The sequence below is a fragment of the Pygoscelis adeliae genome, unplaced genomic scaffold (genome assembly GCF_000699105.1).
Source record: "Pygoscelis adeliae isolate BGI_AS28 unplaced genomic scaffold, ASM69910v1 Scaffold48, whole genome shotgun sequence".
NCBI lineage: Eukaryota > Metazoa > Chordata > Aves > Sphenisciformes > Spheniscidae > Pygoscelis > Pygoscelis adeliae.
Window position 1 is genome coordinate 2471528 of NW_008825618.1, and position 26624 is coordinate 2498151.

At 37.7% G+C, this 26624-nt stretch overlaps 1 protein-coding gene across 1 annotated transcript in view; it reads right to left on the reverse strand.

Annotated features, from left to right (window-relative positions):
• Positions 1–26624, reverse strand: part of NALCN (sodium leak channel, non-selective) — a 251553-nt gene that overhangs the window by 91923 nt on the left and 133006 nt on the right. Inside the window, exons 11-14 of the mRNA XM_009333336.1 lie at positions 24339–24506; positions 19374–19565; positions 11822–11959; positions 7907–7981 (exon numbers count right to left, since the gene is read on the reverse strand). Coding sequence (XP_009331611.1) covers positions 7907–7981; positions 11822–11959; positions 19374–19565; positions 24339–24506 — 573 coding nt within the window. The remainder of the gene's footprint in view (positions 1–7906; positions 7982–11821; positions 11960–19373; positions 19566–24338; positions 24507–26624) is intronic.

Here is a 26624-nt window from a genome sequence, read left to right on the forward strand (position 1 = left end):
TACAACTTAGTAAAGTGGCAGCACATATGGTTTTAGTCACCAATGGGCTATATGAATTTAGTTCCTCCTTATGCTATTTGCAAATTGCTTCTGAAATCCCATTCAGGTTATGGAACATTAGGGGCATATGAACGAGTGCACTGGGTTAGATCAAAGGTCCATTTCACCGGTACCATGTCTCTGATAAGGACCAGCAGAAGATGTCTGAGAAATAAGTATAAGAACAGATCAAATACAGAGCAATTATACTTCCTGCATGCTTTCCTAACTTTGACAACCTCTGGGGCTGAAAGCTACATCTAAACTATCAGCCCTTATAGGATTTTTATTCCATTAATTTGTCTTAAAACTAAACCAATTTTATTTGATTGAGTGCTCTCTCATTTTGTTACGGTGGAAGAAGTAAAACAGTCTTCTCCTATTCAACTTCTCACGTGGCACGAATTCATAAAACTCTGTCTTACCTTCCTCCTCAGTCACCTCAATTTACAAGCTGAAGATCATCCTCATTATCCTTTTCTGTACCTTTTCTAGGCTTATTATATCTTATTTTTAAAAAGATGGTGTGATCTTACCTGCATGCAGTATTCAAGCCATGGTAGCATCTTGGATGTATATGGCAGAACTGGAATGTTTTCACTTCTGTTTAACAATTTTCTCTAATCATTTTCAACAGTGTGTTTGCCTTCTCTTTTGGTAAGCACTGTATTGACATGATAGAGAATACCTACAACAACTCAAAAATCTTTCTGGACTGGTGATAGCTTAATTAAAACCTACATTCATGTATTTAGTAGGCTTCTTTTCTATGTGTATTTATTAACATTACATTTCATCTGACGTTTTATTTCTCAGACACAAAATATGAATACTTCGCAGTCAGCCTTAATTTTGCATGCCTTTACTTTGCACCATCAGCAAACTCTGTCACCTCACTATTCACCCTATTTTCTAGATAACTTACGAATACTGAGCAGCACAGGTCCCCGCCAAGATCACCACGGAATTCTACTGGCACCTTTCCTCTATTATGAAAAATAATCATTTATCCCTACCTTTTGTTTTCTGTCTTTTCATCACTATTCCACAAGAAAACCTTTCTTTTTAAATTGTGTAAGCTTAGAAGGGATCCACTTTGTATGGTACAAAGGAAGCTGGGATACACACTTGAGAAGTAGTGTCATACAGATGTTGTTGCTGTAAGCTACAAACTATGCTGCAGATGAAGGAAAGATAATTCATATAGCTTGGGCATCTTGAGTATAATCCCATGGTTGGCTTCAAATTTTCTTGTAGCCACCCTACAAACAAGGCATACCTCTCTAAAAATTGCCCTCCAAAAGTATCCACTTCTCTTCAATGCCTGGAGAAGGAAACCTGCATCAATATTTCAAACTGCATATAGAACTTTGTAATGTATTATTGAAGTGGGATGAATTCTACCCAGGTGTTTAAAACACCATAACATTTTAAATTAATTTCATTGACTGCAAAAGCTATTTCAGGGAGCAGGTACTAAAACAGTAGAGTAAGCTCAAAATGGAGTAATCAACAAGGTAAAACTGAGTTTCTCTGTACAGAATAAGGCTATGGGAATCCTAAAAGTTTACAAAATTCTGATAGGAAACAGGAAAATATAAGAAATAAAGCCATGTTAAGGAGGGGACATAAAACTAGACAAGAACACCACATATACAGGCTTTTATACTAATAGTAGAACCCTGAAAAATAACATGATTGAACTAGAATTTCTATTATTAAAAAACCCACAATGTTGACACAAAAGACATCTCAGAAACTTCGTAGAAGTAACAAGCAGTAGGATCCTACAGAATCAGAATATGCAGAACCAGGCAACGTATTATCCAGACTGACGGTATGCTGCACCAGTTAAAGACAGGTGCTATTTGTTACAGAAAATCTATAGTCAATAAAGTGAATAAGGTAAATGCATATACAAACAGCATAGGATCCCTCTGTATTGAAACTGCATGCCTAACTGGAAGAAATATTCTGCATACATGTAGATGAGGATTAGAAAGTAACTTCAATACGCGAAGTACTATTAAAGGCCTGAAGACAAGCAGCAATAATAGTGGGAAGCCTTTGTTTACCCTTATGTCTGTTTAGGAAAGGGTAGAAGAAAAAGATTAACTTTCTACACATAAGTGACTCCTCACTGAACTATAGTCAGAGAACACCTAAATGAAGAAGCACCTCGTGGTTTAGTACTGAGCAGATCTAGTTCATGACATAAATATCAAAAAGCTTTCTGTAACAGTGACAAAAATACTCTTAAATTCAGATTTTTTTTACAAGTAGAAGGTCAAAACCATTTACTACATTGAATTTAAATTAAAAAATGAGTTACATAAAATCATAGAGCTTTTGAAAAGAAATTTAAAGGAACGGCCAAATGACAGAAACTGGGAGGGGGTGTGTGTATGGAGTAACTTTAAATATCCTGTTTTAGAAGGACAGAATACATCTACCACCTACAGAAAAACTTCAAGAAGGTCAAAAAGGCCAGCAATGTCAACTGGAGTGCAAAGAAGGCTTTTAAAAGTAAATGGATATGTTTCAGAAAGTGAAGCCATATGCTAAGCAAAGAATAGAGAAAAAAGCATACATTCTGGCAATTTTTTTATAAAACAATGATATGGCAGATCATGAAAGATTTTGAGGGACTATTTTCTAAAGAAATAAAATCTAATAAGGAAGCTTTTAAGAACATACAGAAAGCAGCAAGATCTGCAGAGAGTCTAAAAGAGCAACAGACTATTAATCGAGAGCGTTCAGAAAAAAGAAACCAAACAAGAAAGCAAAATGAATAGTGCCAACCACAGAGGAGGTCAAAGAAGACCCTAAACTGTGCCGAAGACTAATCTCCAACAAAAATGTCAAGAGAAAAGCTTTTGAAAGACAACTGACACAAGGTCAATCTGTTACTCTCCAAGACCTGATAACACTCACTCAAGACTTCTAAAGGATCTCAGATATAACAACGCTGACATACTAGCAGTGGTGAATAACTTGTCACCTAAATAAACTTGGTAGCTAGAGAAAAGAAAGTGGCAAATGTGACTAACTTTAAAAAAGGGCTTCAGGACAGACCATGGGAATTAAGAAACTAATTAGTCTGATTTCATATCTAGGCAAACTGATAGAAATGTAGTAACAATAGAATTAGTAAATATTGGAAAATATAATGGGAAAAGTTAACACAGCTGCTGTAAAGGAAAGTCATGCTTCACAATCTGTGAGAATGCTGAATTTCTAAAAAGAAAGTCCAAACTTTATCACAAAAGGCAAAAGAAATTAAAGAAATTCTTCAGTTTCTTTTTAACTTTGGGGCAACAGTTTATGGAGAGGGTGGAGAAGACAGGAAGAAAAGAGAAGGAAGTTAAGCTTGTAGCTGATAGATTTCTTGTGCCTAAGATCAATATCATCCGCATAACTGATGCACCGAGCACCACAGAAAGGGGCCTCATGGGAAGATGAGCAGGATCAACCTCATACCTGGAGGTTAAGTAGCGTGTTAGGGTCAGTCTGGATTGCTGCAGAGGATCAAGTTTATTGCACAGATAGATGGTGACTATGAGCTATAGCACAACCCCTTTTCACTTGACTTGAGCTGAGCTATCATGGCAGACATAGACAAGACGATGAGACATGTGGCAGAGGATGGGAGACGTACTGCGAATGAACGGAGCTGTAAGAATACAAAGAATGATTCTGATCTTAAGTCAGCTGAATGGTGTCTTGAAAAAACATATTCTATTCCTATGTGTGCCTGTGGTGCAAAGTAAATCACTTAAATTAATCTTTTACAAGTCTTATGTCTGTTCTAGATACTTATGAGGGGTACCATAAAAAAGTCAGGAAGAAGATTAATAGATTTGTCTTCATAGCAAAGCTTGAATACTGTGCAATAAATAATACACAGAGATCACACACTGTACAATAACAACAAAAAAAAAATCAACTAGTGGCTTATTAAAGTGAGCTCTATCTACTCTTTGCACTAAATGAGGCCAGACTTTTGGAAAGAATATTATGTAATGATATAATTAAAAACTGAATCATGATGTATATCTTTAACTAAATTTGCACTGGCAAATTTAAATCTAAAAGTTTACTAGCTTTTAAATACATTATTTTACAATCTTACTTATAATTTCCTAGTCATTTAATGTATTTTTGCTTTGATTTATTCATATTTAAACACATTTACTGAACCGACATGAATAACAAGTGTTTACGTATCATTTTACATTTTATAGTACATTGCAAATATTAACCAATTAGTCTTTTCCCAATAATCTGAAAGATAAGTAATATTATTTTTCTTATCAAGTTCAAAAAAAGGAATTAAGTCATAATTAAGAAGGACACATCCCAAAAGGGATTATTAGCTAGGTGTGATTTCTGGCCTAAATATATTCTCCTTCCTTCCTTGAAAAACATCCAATATTTCATCATCTGAAAATGCCCTGGGCCTCAAGCTTTACAGCCATTAAAGGCAGGGAAAAAATGCAAACATGAGGATGGAAATACTTTTGAGAGCATTATAGTTTCACCATTTTCAACCAATCAATGTCTTTTACATTAACAGTTTGCATTATTTGATTCCTCCTTTGGAACACCATTCAGCATTTAATTATAGATGTCAAAAATTTTCCTGTGCAGCCATATACATCTATTGCTTTATAGAAATGGTCTTGATTAAAACCTAACAATTACCTTACAATCCTCCTTCTCACAGTCCATTTTTTTAGTGGAGAATTCAAAATATCATTGAATTAAAAACACTTTCTGCTTTATCTTCTGAGATAAGACAACCAGTATTTCAGTATAATAGCGCACAGTCACTGTCAGCACTGAGCCTGTGATACCATCAAATTTACCCCACAGGAAACCTTTTCTGTTCTAGACACTTAATCAGTTTTCCAAACGTTCCAGTAATTCCATATGATTCAGCTCCAAGAACCGACCTCTTACCTCCTTTCACATTAGGCATTTTTAAAACATGCAACACTTCATATAACATCAATTTGTTTGGATAAAATACCAGAAGGGAATACATTCAATAGTACTGAGTAATAGTCTTTGAAGAGAGGCTACTGTTTAAAGCAACATTTCAAAAGCATAAATACAAGTGAACCAGCGTCAGCCACCTTGGGCACCTTTATATGTCATAATGGTGTATAATGCGTAAACCATTATGCCAGTGAGCCAAACTGGTATGTCCGATGGCAAAGTGCTGTCCTCTGGTTAAATACCCACTTGGGTCATGGAAACAGACTACCAATGTCATCGTGGTGCCACACTGCATAGTAGCTAGAAGGTCTGGTGATGCAGGCAGCGGTTTTACTCTGGCCCAGCACCACGCTCATGTAGTTATGCTGCTACCAGTCTCAAAGCTATGAAGTTGATGGACTTTTTTTTTAAATTCTATTTATGCCTTTTACTTGAGTGTGCTCTACTGCTATTACGGAGACAGGATTCCTACGAGCCTAACAAGATGTCAGGCTGACACACTGGCAAGCATTGCTAGTGGTGGCCTCTCATCATTGCTTTTTGCTCACCAGTTTCGGAGTGGGCTGCTAAAACACAAAGTCATGCTGCTGCCATTTCATATGCAAAGGTGTAGACTTTTAAAGTCGTTTATGAATTTAAGATGCTAAGTTTCACAGAAAAGCCACAGGATTTCAAATCTTAAGCTCACTTCAGAAAGTTGATTTGTGCTCCTAACTCACACAGACATTATGAAAATTTTCCTGTAAGATAATCAGTATGATATGACATTGCCTACCATACTTCTGAGCCACTTTCATTTCAGATCATTTTACCTCTTGAGACTGGTGAGGAGAAAAATGAATAAACTCGATTTAGTCTACTCACTTTGCATACTCAAGACTGTCTGGCCATCCCAAAATCATCTATAAGATCTCTTATTTCACTTTTGTGAGCTGATTAACTGAAATCCAGTATTTATATTTCTTTGTGGCAGAAAATACCTGCCCTTTTAACTTATTTGAAGTTTGCAATACATACCGATATTTAATACTTCAAGAGCAAAAGCGATATTGATTTCTGTATTGAATTCTATAAAGGAGAATTTAAAGTAACTATATAATATTCTCATTTGTCAGTGCCTTGAAGCAACAGAAGATTGGGAAGCGATATTAGTTTGACACATCCCACATATTCAGTGAGCATACACAAGACATACAATCTCTAAATCCACAACTGAGAAGTTTGTAGAAAATGAACACAATGAATATAAACAAAATAAATGAATAAACACATCACTTTAGTTTTAAAACTGAAAGAAAAATAATATAGAAGGAAAACCAAGGAAGTGATTATTTGGCACATTAGTTTCAATGTAACAGTTCAATGTAAAATAACTAAACTGTCTAAATTATTTTTCAAGAATTGAAAGAACATAATGCTACAACAGTTGCTGAAGCACCCGAAAGATGAACAAAACCAGCAAATGATGGGTGAAAGAAGGCTACAACCCAAATATTACAAAAGAGGTTCCCACATTTTAAGCTCTCAATTTGCTATTTCGTGCATGAAATAGGCAAATGTTGATGGTTTTTGCTCCTCTTTGAGCAGATTAAAGCGCAGCTATATATTTATGTAAAAGCTACAGATACCTTCCTCTCTGGTGGTTTGTGCACAAGGCCAGAATGGCCAACATGAACTCTCTAGTTACATTTGTTTTATGTGATTGTCATTCGGTGTTTCAAGCATGAGAGAATGACTTCTTGGTAATCTCGGTCCCCAAATCTGGAGAATCAAGCAAGCAAGTTAAGTTTGCCAAGTGTCTTTAGCACTCACAGAACACATTCAACCTAGCTGTCCTGGTTTCGGCAGGGATAGAGTTAATTTTCTCCCTAGTAGCTGGTACAGTGCTGTGTTTTGGATTTAGCATGAGAACAATGTTGGTAACACACCAATGTTTTAGTTGTTGCTAAGCAGTGCTTACACTAGTCAAGGACTTTTCAGCTTCCCATGCTCTACCCACTGAGAAGGCTGGAGGTGCACAAGAAGCTGGGAGGGGGCACAGCCAGGACAGCTGACCCAAACTGGCCAAAGGGACATTCCACACCGTGTGACGTCATGCTCAGTACATAAACTGGGGGAAAGCTGGCCGGGGGGGGCCGCTGCTCAGGGACTGGCTGGGCATTGGTCGGCGGGTGATGAGCAACTGCACTGTGCATCACTTGCTTTTGTGTATTATTATTATTACATTATTATAGTTATTGTTATTATTATTTTATTTCATTTCAATTATTAAACTGTTTTTATCTCAACCCACGAGTTTTTCTCACTTCTACTCTTCTAATTCTCTCCCCATCCCACCGGGGGGGCGGGGAGTGAGCGAGCGGCTGTGTGGTGCTCAGCTGCCGACTGTGGTTAAACCACGACACTAGTCCCCTCTACCGCTTCCTCCCTGTGGACCCTTGCCAGTACCCTACCCTGCAGCGGTTCTACGGTGTGCTGATATAGTATCATATAAAATCATAGAATGGTTTGGGTCAGAAGGTTCCTTTAGAAATCATCTAGTCCAACCCCCCTGCCATGGGCAGGGACATCTTTCGCTAGATTATAAGCAAAAAGATGACCTAGCTGTGATTTTAAAATTAATTACATGACTATCTTAATTGACTTTCATTGAATATTTAAATCAATTTCTACATCTCTTTTACAATCTCAATTTCTACCTCACACTGTGTGATGGTCAGCTATCTAACAAGATACTACTATTCTCTTCAACATCTACTGTTTTGTTCATTTTGATGAAGATGTTTCACATCTTTTACCATAAAAACACCAGTAAAGTAATGCTTTATTGAAACTACCTCCAAGCATAATAAAAACACATTCTTACTTGTTTAAGTTTCTTCAGATCTTCATCAAGTTCCAGGTTGTCCAAAATGACAGCAACAAACAAGCTGAGTAGAATCTATAAAACAATTGCAAATTATTTGTTAAAGCTTGTCTTATTTTTCTTAAGAAGTACTATGAAATGACATGGAAAAATGAGGGCCCTACTGATGTAAATGGGAGTCTTGCCTTTGACATCTGTTGAACTAATATCACCTGCTACTGTATGTCTGCTAGCCATTTTGCAAGTAGTAAATTGTTTTTTAGCTTATCACACAATTATTATATGAATTTTAAAATTTTGCATTCTAGGTTTTATGACCCATGCATTATGTATGTTTAACAATATACCCATCAAAATGTATTTCACAGGAGAAGAAAATTAAATTCATCAGAAATAAAAAAAAAGAAACACAAAGCAGAATCCGAAAACAGCTTGTAAAGCTAAGGTTTTTTTCAATTAAGGTGTGAATTTTTAGCACACAGGCCACCTAATACTAATTTACTTTATGGATTTGCTTAATGCTCAGAGTGCCTCTGTGCGAAGTAGCTATCTCCACTTTGGAAGAAAAGTAAGCTGCCTCACTGTTTGCACGCATCGGGAGCCACAGTATAGGAAACTCATGCACTTTGATTTACTATACATTAAATATTGCGTAGATATGTCTCTAGGAGGACGAATCCCAGGGGAAGAAAGTGTGTATCAGATTATTATATTTTCCTTGTGTAGAGATACTGACCAGAGGCCAAAGAAGCTGACAATGTGACTGATATAGCTGAGAAGGAGACAGAACTAAGAGAGCAAGGATGAAGGCGAGAGAGGATACCACTGTTCAGCATATATCCTCAGACAACTTACACCTTAAGGCAGTAAATTTGTATATACATAGCTTTACAGCTGTCAGCAACTGCCAAGGTTTTAGTCTGAGGTTCGAGGCAAATATCCTCAAACATACTGAGCTCCTACAGGCAAGCACCAATTTCCTAGAGAAATCAGAAGGAATCTAGGCCCTTTTAAAAGAGTTACAGGCCTAAAATATTTCTGTGGTCTTGGACAACTGAGTGACAACTAGAGCAGACATATCTGTCCACCACTGTTATAAATGAAGCGTTAGTTTATCTGTCATTCAGTCATGCTAGAAAATTATTCCCCACCTATATGGAAGACAAGGAGTTTGGAACTCATCTATTCCAACACAGATGTCTGGGTGTCTGGACCTCATTCCAGAGCAGGACTCCCTTTCCCTCCATGAACTATAAAGGTACAGAAGACATGGGAAGGACTCCCACCCACAAATTTATAAAATGTCAGTGTTCAGAAGAAGAAATGCTCTTTTAATAGGAAACTGGCTTTAGCAATATGTAGGAATTTCCTGCAGCTGTTAGAAAAGACATATTACATATGCCACACACTTAAACAGTACCTCATACAGTTTTCAATGATCCGACTACTATGAACAGTGGAAGTTAAGAAGGCCTTCAGAACGGCAAAGCAAGACAGAATTCTGATAAAATACATAATCCCTGGCACAAACTACTTCGATTCCTAATTGCTGATGAACAGTTTTGCTATCGTTCTGTCAGCATTTTACAGTATGGTGTTTTTCTTCTTCAGATACTTTGTACAGTCTATGATACTCCAGTACCTGCAGCTCACACCATACTAGTTAGGGAAGTAAAGTTCCACATGAAAAAGAAGTATAGTACTCATTAAAAATATCACCACTTACAGCCTTGCTGCTTCATGCACAGATAGGTATCAAGGCATCAAGACTAATTAACTCCCTTCTCACTTTTTTTCGACAAGAACCAAAGACGATGTACCACAAAAGAAAAGTTAAATGCAAACTTGTTATTTGTTTAACTTCCTCCACTGCCATCTCAACTAATAACAGGCCTTGCTTCCAACAGAGGTTTTGTTTTTGAGCTTCAACTTTTCTTTCCTCGTAATGTGAAACCTATTCATTTCTTTCCAAGGCTCTACAGTCTGCTTTGCCAAATGCCTGCAATTATCACTTCTCAATTCTAATCCTCCCCCCTCTTCTGGCTGATGAAAGTAATTTCTTCATTTGACTTCACTCTTGTTATTCACTGAGGGCTGTTTATTCTTCAAACTCTTCTTTTTGGTTTTAAGAGCAGCCCAACCATTTTCATGCTCCTTTACCAATTCCACATTATTTTCTTTCTTTAAGCTTCTTTTGCCTCCAGACAACTCTGTCCCATATCGCTTTTCTCTTCCAGGGTCTGAGGAAGATCTTAGAACAGAAACTAACAACTTTGTAAGGCCAGGCAATTCTGCAAAGTTGTCTTAGTAGAGTTTCTTCATCCATGTAAAATTTGCATAGGTGAATGAGAAGAAATGTGTACACTTATGAAGGACCATGTACTTAAATGCAAATTCCCTGTAAAAGGACTGAGGATGGTGTATAGAAAAGTGACTTCGCTCCTAGCAAAGTTAGTGCTTTGAGTAAATAAATGGAGAAGTCCCAGATGAAACATCAAGCAGAATACTAAAACTGCTCTTACAGCTAAGTTACTTCTCAATTAAGGTGTGAATTTTTAGCACAGAGGCCACCTGGCAGTAATGTACTTTATGGACTTGCTTAATGCTCATCTAAGAGATAAAAATGGATTCCAGTTCAGACAATGTTCTTGGCAAAGAATCAGAAAAACAGCAATAAGATTCTCTAACCAGTAACTGCTTTCAAGTCCATGACCAAACCCCACTTCCTTTTTGCTTTCTATCCCCACTTCCCAAGGGGTTTTAAAGATCTCTTCAGCAAGAAAAGTTGCTTTTCCAGACCCCAATGACTCCTCTGATACTTGCAAGAAAAATACATGTCCTGTATATCTGCTGATACATACCTTTGTTTGGCTTATACTTCAATTTGGTTAAGCAGCTCTGAAAGAATCAAATGACCTTTACTGCCATTTATAAAGTGGTCGAGATTTCAACCCACGTAAAGGAACCGTCCACAATTACACTCTGATCATTCAGTCTTTAGAAGTGAAACAGGACAGATAAAAAAGTAAAAAAAAGTAGATGGGAACTGATGGAGATTGTATCAATACAATTAGTACCTTACATAAGTAGACAGCTGAGCAAAGAAAGAAAATGTAATGAAGAAAGTGAAAAGATGAGTAAAAGTGCACCAAAACCTGCAATGAACGCAAAATACAAAATGAGCAGAAGTAGGAGTGAATTAAGGGTGGCTAAAATGGTTATTCCCCTTACTGTGGTATTTTCTCTCTGTTGGTGTTCAAAATACAGTACCAAGCCCTTATTGATATAGGATATTCAAAAAGCCATTTCCCTTACCATTTTCTCTATACAAAATTGTAATCATCCCATTTGAGATGCATAAAGATACGCATTTAGATATAATCCCCATTGCCATTCATGTGCAGGAACTGTATTAATTCTCATCCTTTTATTGCTTAATATACTATCATACATTTTCCATGCATTGATTTTGCATTAGACAACAGGAAAGCAGTGATTTCTAGTTAAGAGTTTGCATCCTGAGGCTTTACGTTTCTCACTTTAATTACTGTTGCAAAGGGAATGCAGCGGAAGTTGAGGAGACCATTTCTACATGATAAATAAAAGCACTTGCTTCACTCTGCAATCATCAGAACTGTGAAGGTACAGGACAGTTAACAATTATATTATTAGTCTAGCAGTGTGACTTGGATCTTATGAAGAACACCACCTCACACCAAAACAAAGACTCACCACCTTATGCCACACAGCTGAAGGGTAAACTCTACCACATCAAAGAACTAATCCTAAAGCCCTCTATGCTGAAAATGAGCACCACAATTAGTTTTAACTAGCTGAGAAAAATACGTAATACAAGAGCTATGAGAATAATTCAAAACAAAGAAAAGCACAGCACATTTGCAAGTCAAAACTTACCAGAGTAGCAAAAAGATGATATAGTATAAAATAAATGGCAACTACTGGTGCCCACATATGTCCTACAGCATTCAGTGTCTGATCCATGACATCCACCCATCCCTCCTGTGTGAGAATCTGAAACATTGACATGAACGCCTGCAATAAAAAGAATTACAAACGTATTACCAATTCACAAATTATATTAATATGGTTTTATAGACACGTTCCTCAAGTTGATTTAGCAGAGCAGAACACCTGTTTTGATTTTGTTTTTAAATCTTAATAAACAAATGTATTTCAATTTGTAAAGTCAGGTGAAATGCTATTCCAGAGATAAAGGAGAAATAAATAGTTTAACCTTTGACAGAACTGTAATCTGCAACTTGCAGGCATAGTCCTAGCTCCACTAGCCCATATGAAGCGGTTTTTGGTTTCCTCCAGGGCTGACAAAATAGGAGAAATATCCTGAGCATCAGAGATCATAATTTTGAATGTTATACCGTATTCTACTTTTGTGATTATGCTTATTCTTCAGTGTTACCTCTCTATAAATATACCTACAATAAAGTGTTATAATTAAATGTGACCATACATTTATGTTACCTTAACAGCAGAAGCATTCTAGGCATTCCACAGAAGAGACTAACCAATACAAGGCAAGGTCACAGTTCTTCCACCCATTTCCTATCACCAAAGACAGTTGGTTGAAACATTTCCATTATTCCCTATACATTTAGTAAATAGCATTCTTTGTGGAACTGTTCCTGTAACATTTTCAAATCCCTTCGGAGCAGGGGTGCATGTGAAAAATAGAGGGAATAATGGAAATGTTTCAACCAACTGTCTTTGGTGATAGGAATATATGAATTCAGATAAGCCCTAGAACCCAGATGTCTTGGACCTTTGAAACTCCAACTTCAGTGTACAGCACAGACCAGAATCTAACTCAACACGACCAGCGTGTGAGCATGACATGCACATCATACACAGACGCTGTGGACTGTGCCCTGCCTCAGCCACAGAAGTTTGACTACGGTATCAAAGTGAAGTGTGGATCTTGATAGTCCGAAATCTCCCAATGAGGCCAGACTGTTGCACAAGTTTCTTTTGCTTTTGCCTGACATCAAAAGTACCGTCTTTCCAGACAGCAAGGATCAAAGCTGGTATCTTACTGAAGTTTAATACATAACAAAAAAGTGTTAGAAACTGAACACATTAACAATGCAGCTTCTGCATAATACGGTTCCAAATTAAAAATGATGACACAGTGATAAAGACATATTTGCCTACGCTCAGTGTGCCTGACACCCCCAGCAACAGCAGATTACCACAATCATGCGCTTGGCACAAAAAGAAGAGGACTCTTCTTGCCACATCCATGAGAAAACAGTACCTAGAGAGCCCTTCACATCAACTTACCCTAAGCCCAAATGCATGCTGGAAAAGCTGAAAACATGTAGATATATAAACTTATGTGCTTGAAAAACAATAAAATGGGTTCTAATTAATTTTTAAAGCTGCTAGCAAAACTAATGGGGGGGGGATGGACTTCAAGTTTGTATTACTAATTTTAACTACAGGCAAGTACTTTGCTTGGGCTCCTTATCAAGTTTGCAGAGTTTTCAAACAAAACAATGTCTTCTCTAAGCAGTTTCTCCCAATGCAAACAGGACCCTTAAGGTTACACCCACACCCTTAAGGGAGTCCACTCCAGGCTGTGATTTCTACCCTGCAGTGTAGGCCAATTTACTCTAGAGCAGACTGTCCATGTGCGTGCATATAGCACTTGGTTCTGCACCTCCTCCTGGCCCTATATGATGTCCCTATGGCCATAATACATCATTAGTATTTGGTGACAAGGAGCTGGTTCCATCTACCTGAAGTAATGATAAGGATGTGGCATAGCTTGCCACGCTAGTGTTTCCGTATTGTGAAATCAAGGGTGTATGCTATAAGCTTAAAATCTGAAAGAAGGGCCTGCAAGTGCAAAGCTTGCTGGGGTGGTGTAGGAGGGCTGAGTAAGGCAAGGACAATCTAACCCGGTGCATCTTGTTATGCAAGGCACTGCGTAAAAGTCACTGCCTTTTTGGAGTGCCCAGTTGGAAAGAACTATTCCCCTACCCGTGCGCAGGGATTGCCTTGGAGAGAGTTTGCTGGAAGCAGGAAGAAAGTTAACAACTAAGTAGTATCAGTATCAGTATCAGGAGGCCAGTGCTTGAGCTCAGTGTCTGGCTGTCTTTCACTGACCACTGATAAGGATCCTAAGACTAAAGCTTTTTCTCCTCTGTCCATTATAAGTAGTACATATTTTAAAGTACAAAAATTGAATCATGTTGCCTCTAGATCATGTTCAGAGGAAGAACTGTGCATTTTTACTCTGTTATGGGTGTCCCAAACATTTAGCTGCTAAGGGTTTTGTAAAAAAATTGTCTGCTGGCTCTCACAAAAAAACCCACACCAGAATCCAGCTTGGTTTCTTAGTGCTGCTATGTTCTGTGGCACTCCGAAGCAGACAGAAGCATAAACACAGTTAGGCTAAGACCAAGGAGTTTGAGAGCTATTTTTACAGATGCTTTTCAGAATTAAATCACACTAATCAAATTTTCAGAGATGATTAAGCCTACAAGTCCAAATCACTCCCAAGAAGTGAAGCTAAGGTGTACATAGAACAGATCAAGACACCCAAGTGAGCAATCGCACACACTGGGAGATTTCTACACCAGCAACATCTTGACCAAATGTAACGTCCCAACCTTTCCTCTCAACACACAGATCCCACAGAGATCAAAGGCTAGCATAAACTAGAAGCAGCAGAGAAAACTGCTCGTAACTACTTTTCTGTAAATCCTTTATGTCAGCTAAAATCTTCGCTATGTCATGTGTTAGGAGAGCCCAAACATGGCAGCTGGAATTTGCAGTGCCCTCCACTTGCATGTTCCTGCCAGTAACCTTGGCCTTAACTAGCATGCTGCTGACCTGTGGCCAGATCCTCCCCCAGACCTGACCCCTTTGAATTAGTGCTCTCTCACAACCACACACGCAGACTCCTTACACTGCACAAAATTACAGACTCTTATTAGTGATTCCTTTCCTCACAAAAAATCATTATAAGGGTCCTGAAAAAAACCCCCAACAAAACACCAAGTGTTACCTAGCTCTGCAAAATACCTCGAGTCTCTCCCTGTGCAAAACCTGCAGAGAAGGAAACATCTGAGATCTTTAGCTCAGGAGAGGCCTTCTGTAGCCAGGGGAGCATGCACGAAGCAAGCAGGAAATTCAGCCTCCTTTATAGCTGCCAGTGGTGCTTGAGGGTGAAGACGACAACCACCCCATCAGTGCCCAGCACTGCTTCTCAGCTTCCCTTCGTGAGGGGGAGGTGAAGCTGAACCGGGCAGCCGCCGTTTCCCTGCACTCGGAGCATGTCTGGAGCCAGTGGTGGTCGTGACTGGCGTGTCACTCCTTGCTGAAATATAAGGTGGGCACTACATTAAGTAATACACCCCACTGCTGGCTTTAAAAAAACGGAGGGACTCGATAATTGAACTAGTGCAGCATCCTTTCTTCCGAATCACACTAAATCACTATAGTTCATTGCTTTTTAAAAATATATATTTTAATTAATTCTTCGAGGTATAAAGACACCTCTAATACCATGTTGTGGACCCCTCATTAATACAAGCACTAGATTAATTTGGAAAAGACATTCTTTTAACATCATAAAAATCTAATCTTCCATCTAAAACAGCTGTCCATAAAGAATATAGTTATATAAAATGGCCTTTCAATATAATTTAAACATTTTATTATAACATTGAAGTCCAGTATATGACAAAACATTAGTTTTAAGAAAATATGGCACTGCACAATGAGTATGTGCTTCGCACCCAGCAATCTCCTTCGGAGCAAGTTATTTTTAGTTGAAAGGTATACTTCCCACTGTTTATTTTAAAATTAATTTGAAATGCAGCTAGCTGACAGAATCAACATCTGTGAAGATGAGACCTAGAGATTTATGCAAATGGTGATTTTCTGAATTAATTCGTGTTATAGAAAAGACTGTCAATTTCTTTAAGTATTTATACCCTATTACTTAATTAGCTGTTTTGATGATGGAAGTCAAACTACCTTTTTATTTATAGTGGAAGATTGGCAAAGGTTCGGTGGAACATACGAGCCAAAGTGCCAGTTCTGATACCTTGTCCAGCTATTACAGGGGTGGTACCACACAAATTACTACTTACAGTTATAATGTACTTGACTTGTAACTGCTACTGGTCCATAAAATATTATGGGCCAAATCCCAATGGCCTTATTCATGGAAGCAGTCCTACAATCAGTGGGATTACTTCTGGAAATTAAGGTAACAGGATTTAGGCCAGTGCTGTGAAATGCTTGCAATCTGTTCTACCTGTGTAAACTTAGCTTTTTCTCCTAACGCAGCCATGAGTGCTCAATAACACGCCGGGAGAAGAGTAGCCGTCCTGTAAAAATGTGGCAGTGGCACTGAGATTGTAACTGCATCAGAGAATTAAGACTACATTGTTCAACTTTTTTAATGGATGATGCTCAGGTCGAACTAACATTTCACAACTTAAGCTTTCTCCAAGCTCAAGGCTAGGAGTGAATTCCTGGTTTTGCTGAAGACTGGGGGATTTTTGCTGCTGAGATCAGTTGGGCCTAGCTTTCGCCTTGTCTTGACCCATTTAAAAGAGGAGCAGCATTCCCAGCTTTGTAACTTGAGACACCGAGTAGTCCGCACGCGGCCCCAAACCCCGAGAGAAACCAGGGCATGGAAGTCAGAGGCACTGACAATGTGTTTTGTTTTCCATACAGTGATTTTTAAAATTTCTTAGCAGCCATCTTACACCAATGCCTTTGAACAGACACCCCTCCCCCTCCCATTCCTTCTTTGGGGGGCCCAGCCGCCCCCTGTCCTTCTCATGGCTCAGTATGTGCCGTCCAAGAAGACGTGCAAAAATAGAGATGGCGGATCGGTTAAAAACAATATAGCAAACATCTGTATTTTTATACTTAGTATTAGAGAGAAAGCCAGTCCATCTGGGAAGTTGCAATGGCCAAAAGAAGGGTGAAATTTGTAGCCATGGCAACGCTGAGCTTGTGCCTATTGACTGTTGTCAGGAAACCATGTGAAAACATGCAATTTAGAGGCATTAGTGAAAGAAGGAGGTCTACTTGTTCCAAAACCCATACTGTGCCTTCTTATAAAGCACTTACGTTTTCAAAACAATTTTAGGTTTTGTCTGTTTCAGTGTAGAAGGCACTTTAATGTACAAACTCAAAATCTAGCCTCTAGCGTCACCATTTTCATTAGTGTGCTTGTCCTCTCTGTATTTATAACAGAAAAAGTCCACAGCAACAGTACTGGTCATTTTAGGTTTGCTCTTCCTTGGGGGTAAGCCCCTAAAAATTTATTGTAGCAAATTCTGCTCGTGTTCTCACACCATCTCATCTCCTACGTTATATAGTAATGCAAGTATTTCTTAGTCACATTTTGAGGTTTGCTTTTCCTTGGGGGGAAGCACCTAAAAATTTATTGTAGCAAATTCTGCTGATGCAGACCTCACACCATCTCATCTCCTATGTTATATAGTAATGCAAGTATTTCTTAGTCACATTTTGAAAATAATACATTCCAGGCAAACCCCAAATCGCGTATTTTATAATTGTCTTATTGTAAACTGATTCAGTGGTTGTTATTCAGAGCAGACAACATCAGCGGGAATCCCCCAATCCCCCCTCCTTTGGAGGGACACCATCACTCACACCATCAATCACAATTTTTGAGTACAAAATTTTCACTGACTCTATTACCCTCTTAATAGATGTTTCATTAGAAAATTACAAAAAGAAACCACATACTATAAAGTGTACTTCTGAACCATTCATAACGAGGTGAATATGTATACAAATAAACAATAGCTAAAAAATAAGGAGAGACTCTTGCTTCTGGCTACCATATAAAAGTATTAAAAATATTTCCATTCAGTATCGCAGGAACACTCCTTTATTATTGGTAACAGGTCTTCTGTTTTTCCAAAACTTAAGTCAGAAAATAGAAAATAAGTTTGGATATTTTCTGTTTGTAAAAAACTATAATTTACTGGAGTAGATATTTTCTCACTTTTCAAACATGTATTTTAGTATACAGATCTAGCTGTTAAAATTCAGTATGATAGTCCTTACTGAGGCCTAAATGGCCTCAGATTGAAATGTCCAAAATAATTTAAAACTTTACTAACATCTTGATATATTTTGGCAATGTTTTCCTGCAAGAGGATCCTTCTCAGATACTTACACCAATTTATCTAGTTTAAATGTGCAGATGCTTGTAAATCTGTCTTATTTTAATTATACTACAATAGTTCTTTCAGGAATGTCATTGCCATTTTGCATAAATAATAAAAAAAATTCTAAAACCAAATTCCACGATGACTGCAAACTTGCAGTTGGAAGTTTTTTTCAGAAGTTATACATGGGAGCTGGGCATACAATATGGTGGTACTATCACTCAATTTAGAGACAGAGGCCTGCCTTCATTAGAAAAGCTTAAGTTTTACTATATTTTTTTTTCTTTCTTCACCATTTAAAAAATGAATTATACTGAATTCTTAATGATCCTACTGGCTGCTTTCCTAAGCACGTTTTCTGAAATAAAAGCATGGTGTTACATTATTCCCTGTGGGTAGGTATTTTTTGTCTTACATTTGATGGCTAGCTTCCCATACATCAAGTCCAGGTTGATAATTACAAATTGTTGCCTAGCCATTTTGTTTGCTAAATGCATGACCCTTGAGGCTGTCTTATTCATTGTTATTTAATTGTTCCAACCAATGTGCTTTCACTAAAATAGATACATTGGATAACCAAGCTCGAATGACAGAAACAAATAAATTGTGACTGGAATGAATCCATGTACACTCAGTCTAATCCATTATTAAAGAAATGACAGTATTTTCATTCATAACAGTGTGCTTCAATAAATACAGTGTGCTCCAATTTCCACTGATTTTCAATGTTCTGTTCTAAATTAATGCAGTGCCCATAAATATCCATTATTTATACCCAAAAGGCAAACACTTATTTTGTCAATGCAGACAGGTTTTATAACCCTGTGTGAAACAAACATTCCTGTACAAATCAAGAACAAACACTTTCATAACATGAAGATATAAATCATGTGTAGACATGTTTCATTTTGTGGCTAATATTCATGATTGTGCACATGAATCCTCTTTCTGTAGCATGTTAGACTACCATTAAGCCATATGCTTTGCTGTGTCATCATCAGGGTGCATACATAAAATTTCTCTGTGTTCCCTCAACTGCAGAAATAGAACACCTAACCCAAAGAAAGACAAACTGCACTACTGAAGGACTACAGGAAGACTGTTACACCCAGAAAACACAATTCTTTTATCTATGCATATGGAGATAAACTGCTCCATGGTTCTTAGAAGGAAAGGAAGACTGCTAATATAATAACAAATATGATATATCAATGATAAGAAATAATAACAAGCAATAAGTAATTGATGCTTTTTATACTTGCCCGTGGAAAGGTTGTAAATCTATCCAGTTCTTCCACAAAGCAAAACATCTGTAAACTGATTGCTGACATTACGATTAAAAGGCTGGCAGTAAATACCACCAAACTCCCAAGTTTTTTTCCTGGTCCAAATATCTTATACACAAAATCCTCCAAAGCAGGAGAAATCTTTATCAGCCGAACTACTCTAAGAACCTGCAAAGAAAGAGAAAATAGAACTGTATTAGTTATTTGATTGTTAATCAACAACTTTTCACAGGATCAGAGACTTCAAGGACAAAAAGGGACTTGCAGCCTTGTAGCCCAGTAAATATCAGGTTGCCACCACTTGTAACAGACCACAAGTTGTGTGTTGGGTTAAGAACACAAGCCCTGGAACCTGTCAGGCTTTGTCTGTACTTATCTTGGCCTATCTGGAGATTTGTTTTAGATGGTAAGAGCAGTTACCTAATGACCAGGTAACTGTTAACCTACTTTGTCTTTTGCTTAGCTTTTTACCATTGTGTGGTGTAATGCTTATTGTTACGTATCTCTTTTTTTCTAACATATAGTAATAACAAGCTGTAATTTTCATAGAATGAACTATCTATGACCCTTTCATAAAATGCAGCATCGAGGTGTACAGGCATGGGATGACAGCAGAGGTCTTGAGAGTACAGGCATGGGAGGATGCTCAAGGTCCCCAAAGCTATAATCAACTCGCCAATCACCAACAGTCATCACAGAAATGCAATCGGGTAAAGCTGGTTTTGGGGTAACAAAGGGAACAAAGACATAGGCAAAACACACCACAGATAATAAATCTGAATGTAACATGGAATTACAGACCAGTGAAGGTTTATAGTGTGTTACCAAACATAAGAACAGCTTCAGGCAGAGGTCAAAATATATGTCTAGATTTAGCAACTGAGAATCTATTGCAGTGCTAGGTAAATTGCTCCAGTTATCATCCTTGTTAAAAATTCATACTTATTCTAAATGGACAAGGGTCCTGAACAGTCTTTGAACAAAGCTCTGCTTTGAGCAGCAGGCTAGATGAGATGAGATGACTTTGAGAGGCCAGTTCCAACCTAGATTTTTCTATGATTCTATGTTTTTTGTTACACCAGGTCACATATTCGCATAAAGAACTGCCAACTTTTCTTCCTGTTGATGGCAGGAAGTCTTTCTTTCTGTTTCAGTGACTCAAGACAAAATCGCTTGGCATTGTGTACCATATAACCTAGGAAGTTTGGTAGTGAACATATTTTGCTATTTCATACTATATACAACAAGGGAAATTTTGAGTGGCATTTCTCAATATCAGAGGAAACAGCATGGTGTGCCTCTGACATATTTGACACCTCTCAGTATTAGTAGTGGTGGCAGAACTGTGATCGTGTGTGGAACTCCTGACCCATTCACTGCTGGCCCTACCTTGAAAAGCCTGCTGACAGCTCTGATCCTCCTATTTCTGCCACTCATGGTGGCACAAACAGTGACGTAACACCAGTATCAACAAGAGGCAGTGGCAGCCACAGCAGTTGCTGGAGACAACAGACAGGAGCATATGAGGCAAATGAGACTCTGCAGTTCTTATGAAGAAAAAGAGTCTCTAGCCTGAGATACTGCCTATATTTCCACAAGAATCATATTGAAACGGAAAGGTAGGAATTACAGTGCAATTATAGGCTGACCTGATGTACAAGTCAAATACAATTACTGTGCTGCTTTTGGAGAGAAAATAAGCTTGACAGAAGGATATGGTAGTTGTTTACAGAAAGACTTCACTGTACTTTGTAGCTTGCTAATAATGTGCACCTTTGCATTTTGCATGAAATTCACCTCCCTAGCTATCCATCAGGTACGCAGAATATGCTAGTCATCTAGGCTCTACTGTCAAAGGAGGGAGAGAGAGAAAGTCAACTCAAGAGAGCAACTTATTCCAAACACACACTAGATGCCTTGTGTGAGATGGGATGAGCCTTCACTGTCTTCAGTAGTTAAAAAGGGTCCTAGATACAGAGCTTACACTAGACAGTTTAACTTTCACAACTTCAGAACAAAGTGAGATAAGGTCCTTTCTTTCACATTGGTACCGTGATTACATTACATATAATCTGAGTACATGAAACTGGTTACCAAGACAGTGACAGACAGTGAGATGAGTGAGACTTCCAAGTACTATGAACATATGGCGCCTTCTTACTTACAAGATCTTCTCGCAGTGTAAATGCTAGTTCTGGTCCCATTATTACTAGTTTCTACGCTGACCCCAGTAGGGTGAAGATTTCATGCTAGTCGGTATTCTGAGTTGTGTTTTAGATAAACTGTATTATCTGCCTTACTTTTTTTCCCTTCCTTTGGGGAACTTTAACTGACCTTTAAGCAACACACTAATCTTATTGATACTATTTGGTTTTTTTCTCATTTATTTTCATTAGGTGACAAATTGAATCTAGCAAAAGTACACTCTAATGAACATTTATGCATTCTATGTAATTGGATCGCAAATTGTATTAAATTTAAGAGCTGTAGAAGGTGCACTATTTGGATTAAATATAAAAATATGTTAAAAACCAAATCAAAATGAAAAATACAAAAGAGAAACCACAGCTTTGTTACAAAGAATGGCTGCATCTCCTAAAAGGGATGGTATTTATTCAGAAAATGACTCAGCAATATTTTTCCCGAGCACAAATACAATACCATCTCTTCAGTCCAGTATAGGTGAAGTTCTGTTTAAATCTCTCCCTTTTATGGTGGTTCATTACAGATCTCTGCAATAATATGCAAATTCTGTCATTTCTTCACTGATTTTGTGTTCTACAGGTTATAGTCATGGAATGGTGCTTTGCTGTAGTCTTTCACAGAAGGCTTTGCAAAGTGTTTTGCATGAATGTACAATGAATGCAAGAAAGATAGGTGGGAGGGTGGACTGTAGCCAATGTGGTGAAGAGCAAAGTATGTGCGGCAAAAGGTAATGATAAAGACCAATGAATAACGTAGACCAAAATGCATGCTAAAGAAGACTAGATAAGCCAAATGATATTTCTGCTCGCTATCCTGGAATGTGTCAAATAGGACTTCTATTTTCAGTAATCTGTTTTGTTGGCTGACAGGGAACACATTTAACCTGTCATCATCAATACCTAAAGGCCTGGAAATCTGCCTAACGCCAAGACGTATCCATGTGAAAAAGACTTTTTAACCTTGGCTGATTTGAAAACGTGTTATCTAGCTTGCCCAGAAGCTTAATTGCGGGTGAATACGGTGCGTACCTCCCTTACACACTGACATCAAAGGTAAAGTCTTTTCCAACCTTACTGTCACTTGCCTCTTAGGGGATTTGGATTGCAAAATACAACCCAAATCTTTCAGTGTTGCAGGCGTTTCTGCTTGTCAAATGTATGCCTCTCATCTATTTTGGAAAAAAAAAAACCCCACATCCTGATATTTTCTGTCATAAAAGCTAGAACTTTTTTTAAAAAAAAAACCACCACCACCCCACAAAACTAATTAAAACCATTAAAAAGAAAAGACTTATTATTTTATTATCAACATCTGGCTACATTTTAATTATACTTTCAATCCTATGAGTTAGTGATGATGTTACCTATTTAGTCCAACATGTTCATAATTTATACTCAAAATTCCTAGAAAGAAGTCATCAGATCTAAGTGGACTCTGCCCTAATAAATACAGACCAACTATTAACTAACTTGCTAACTGTTATAACTGAGAACTCCCAGCTAGGTTTCCTGTGTGCTTTTGACACAAGAGTGCAATGGCATGCTCCTGATAGATCATCCTTTCTTGCAGATTAGAAGTATCATGCCACATTGAATAACAACTTTTCACATATTTGGACAGCAAAATCAAAGCTATAAACATCTAAAAGTCTTCAAATGGTACCAGGTAAAAGCAAAATAGAATTTGGCATCCTGAAAGCTTTCCTGAGAAGCTTTGTAGAACCATTTAGAAAAAGTACAGGATGGCATTTGCGGAAGTCTGAAAAGGCCATCATATTTCAACCCACACTTGGGGATAGTTCTCCCCCCATATTGTACTCACTTGATTACAGTATGTGTCACTACAGCTAATCACATTTATTGACAGGACTCTGACGATTTACTATTTGCCTTTATTGATTATGAATTATTCACCATGCCAATCCATTACTGAATAATGGACAGATGTGAATAATGTACTTTTTTTTTTAGAAAATCTCTTTCTTTAGCACTGTAGAATATAGCACATCATAATGAATCTCAGCGCTCTCTCCCACAACTGGAGCAACCCTAAGCACTTCAAGGAGGATGAATGGGGAATTGGTTGGACTGGCTGACGGAGGAAGAATCAGAAGTCTGAATTAATCGTCTTTCTTTGTCTCTCCTTCCTGCTCTTCCCCAAAGTGAAAATGCAGGAAGAGTCTCAATAAACACACTTTCTCTCTAGATAAGGAATGGTTGGAGAGCTATAAAAACAAACACTATGATGATTCTGGGGCAATGACCTCAGAAGACCCATAGTAAGTGGAGCAGAGACTCTTAGGCATGTGACTGCCACGGAGATGAAGATTTGGAGAAGCAACAGCAAGTGTACTGAGGCCTCAGGCACAGAAGCCAGGAAAGCAGTGGTGGACGCTACAGGAAGGTGATGCTGTAAACAGCTGTATGCAAGGTCAAGGTTGAATGAAGGACAGTGAATAAACTAATCCAGAACCTACTGAACAGTGTAGCTCAGATAAGAAATGGGAGTTACAGAAAAGACTTCTCAGCAAAGTTAGAAAGAATCCTATTTCTGTAAATCCACCCAAATAAACACAGTTAAGAACAGGCATATTTATTATTTTAAAGATATTCTCAACATGAGTCAATATTGTGAGAATATCAGTAGTCTGAGAATGGAAGTAAACGAGAGCAAAATGTTCATGGGTAATGTTTTTAATTGGTATATAGGGTAAAATGTAAAAGTAGCTGATCATACCTGAAAATATGTAAACTGAGAGTGATAGAGGTCTGGATAAATATGAAGAGTGGTTCCAATTACAAGCAGCAACTCAAACTTGTGAAGAGATGAGCTGATGTATCCCGTGAAACCCAAACACCAGATCTTCAGGAGAGCTTCTAAATCAAACAGAACTGTAAACGCAACCTAGACGAATACATAAAACAAGAACAATGTGTTCAAAACACTGAGTTAAATTAACAAGTTTCTATGTCATGATGTCTATCAAGGTTTTGTATGGCAAAAATAAAGATCTGCATAATATTTAACAAAAACACTCATACTCTAAACAGAATAAAAAACAAATAATACATTTCCTCATATTGGCTCATATTCTTCCTTAAAATGTACACTTTATGAAATTTTCTGGTTTCAACAGAGACATGTAGATTCCACAATTTGGAAGGCATGAAATAATAAATCCATCCAGTTGACCTTTCACTTTGTGTATACAGATGAAAAGGAAAAAAAACTGATGAGAATTTTTTTCAAAATGTGAAGCAATTTTTATGAGCTGTCTGAAGAATTTTAAGAGATTTAAGAACAAAGCAAAATTTAAAGATCTCGTTTGAAAATTGCTACTTCAGTTTTCTAAAGCATCCATAGTATGACAGCTGAAATAGGTAAAAAGGGGTGATGGGGCTTAAGCATTGAAACAAATTAACAAAAAGAGGAAATTCAAACTCAGTCCAGAATTGGTAAATTTTCACAATTTAAAAAGAGATGGTGTTAAAGAAGTTGAGCAAAGAGAGTAAGGTGGGAAGTTACAGGGGAAGAAATCTATTTGTAGGCATTGGATGACTGTGGGATTCTTCCAGAGGCCTTTCCTGAAATATTTACACACTAAAATGCATGATGTTCAGCTTGAAAAAAGGGAGACAATTTTGCATAGGTTTACATCTTCAAAATTTATTTTCTCTTTCTTCTCTCACTACCGAAAATCCTTCTGGCTAGACACACTTCTTCCTCACCTGTCTTCTTAATTTACCACTGTATATACTCTGAGATACTCTCACCCTCACTTCCCAGCAGCCAGGAAACCCAATGGAAAAGATGTTTTTCCTTGACTCAGCAGTTTTCCTCTCTGACCATTTACACACACTGAGGCTTAAAAGAGACACTGAAATAACAGTAGGTGGCATCTATATACAACTAATACTTCCAAAGTGCTGTGCAAACATTAACAAAATACAGGTCAAACCTTCTTTGAGCGAAAGCATTATTAGTCTTTTAAGATGGAGAGATTAACTGACTGTGGGCCATAAGGTTTACTGGACTTGGGAGGGGATAACAAAGTTAAATAATAAGATTTTAATCCTGAATCTGACAGTGACAATCTCTGGGATGCTGCCTTAAGTACTTACATTATTTAAAATTTAAACTCTCCAGTCCATCAAAAATGTATTTATCAACATGAAAGAGGGGTTTTGTGTGACAGCTAAATAAGATTTCACATATTTTATGTGTACAGGACTGTCACAAGCAGGAGTGGAGATGGAAATTAAACACTGAAGTTTATGTCCTATGTTTATTCCCCTAGCCCACACAGCTGTTTATGGGCAGTGCTACCAGCTGTATTATATGGCTTCCTCAAACCATGCAATATCGTTATCAGGCTTCAAATGTCCTCTGAATGATTAAATCACGGTGAAATGCTTCAGAGCATTCCAAAATTTTTTTTACATTAGGAAAGAAATACTACTAAGAAATATTGGTGTGATTTCAGGCCTACAAGGATCCATGTACACAGTACACAATACAGTGTAGGGACACTTTCGTGCTCATATTCTTGAATGTATCTGGCCCGTTTTTCAGCCCTTGTTCTGGTAGCTCAAAGAGCTCAAGGAGAACAATGAGCCAAGTTTGAAGAAACTACCCCTTTCCATGAAAATCTCTACCTGAAACACAAGGAAAATGTTTTATCAAAAATTTTAAAATGAAACCTCAGTTTTAAAGGAAAAACCATCTAATTGAGTCCTGAAATAACAAGGGGGCGAATAAGGAAAAAGGGAACAGTGGGTAGAAAACAGCTGGAGTTCAGCTTCAGAGCAGGTGGAATAACAATGCCATTTAAATACACACACAGAGATACATACTTCAGAGCACATAGGCTTCCTACTAGGACAAGAACTAACAAATACGTGTTAAGTGTATTTTAATTTATTCTAAAAACGTGTGGGTGGGATCATTTGCATTTTACATGCTTGTCAAACGAATTCAAACCACTAGTACTTAAAAATGTATCAAATGGTTTGCATAACATCT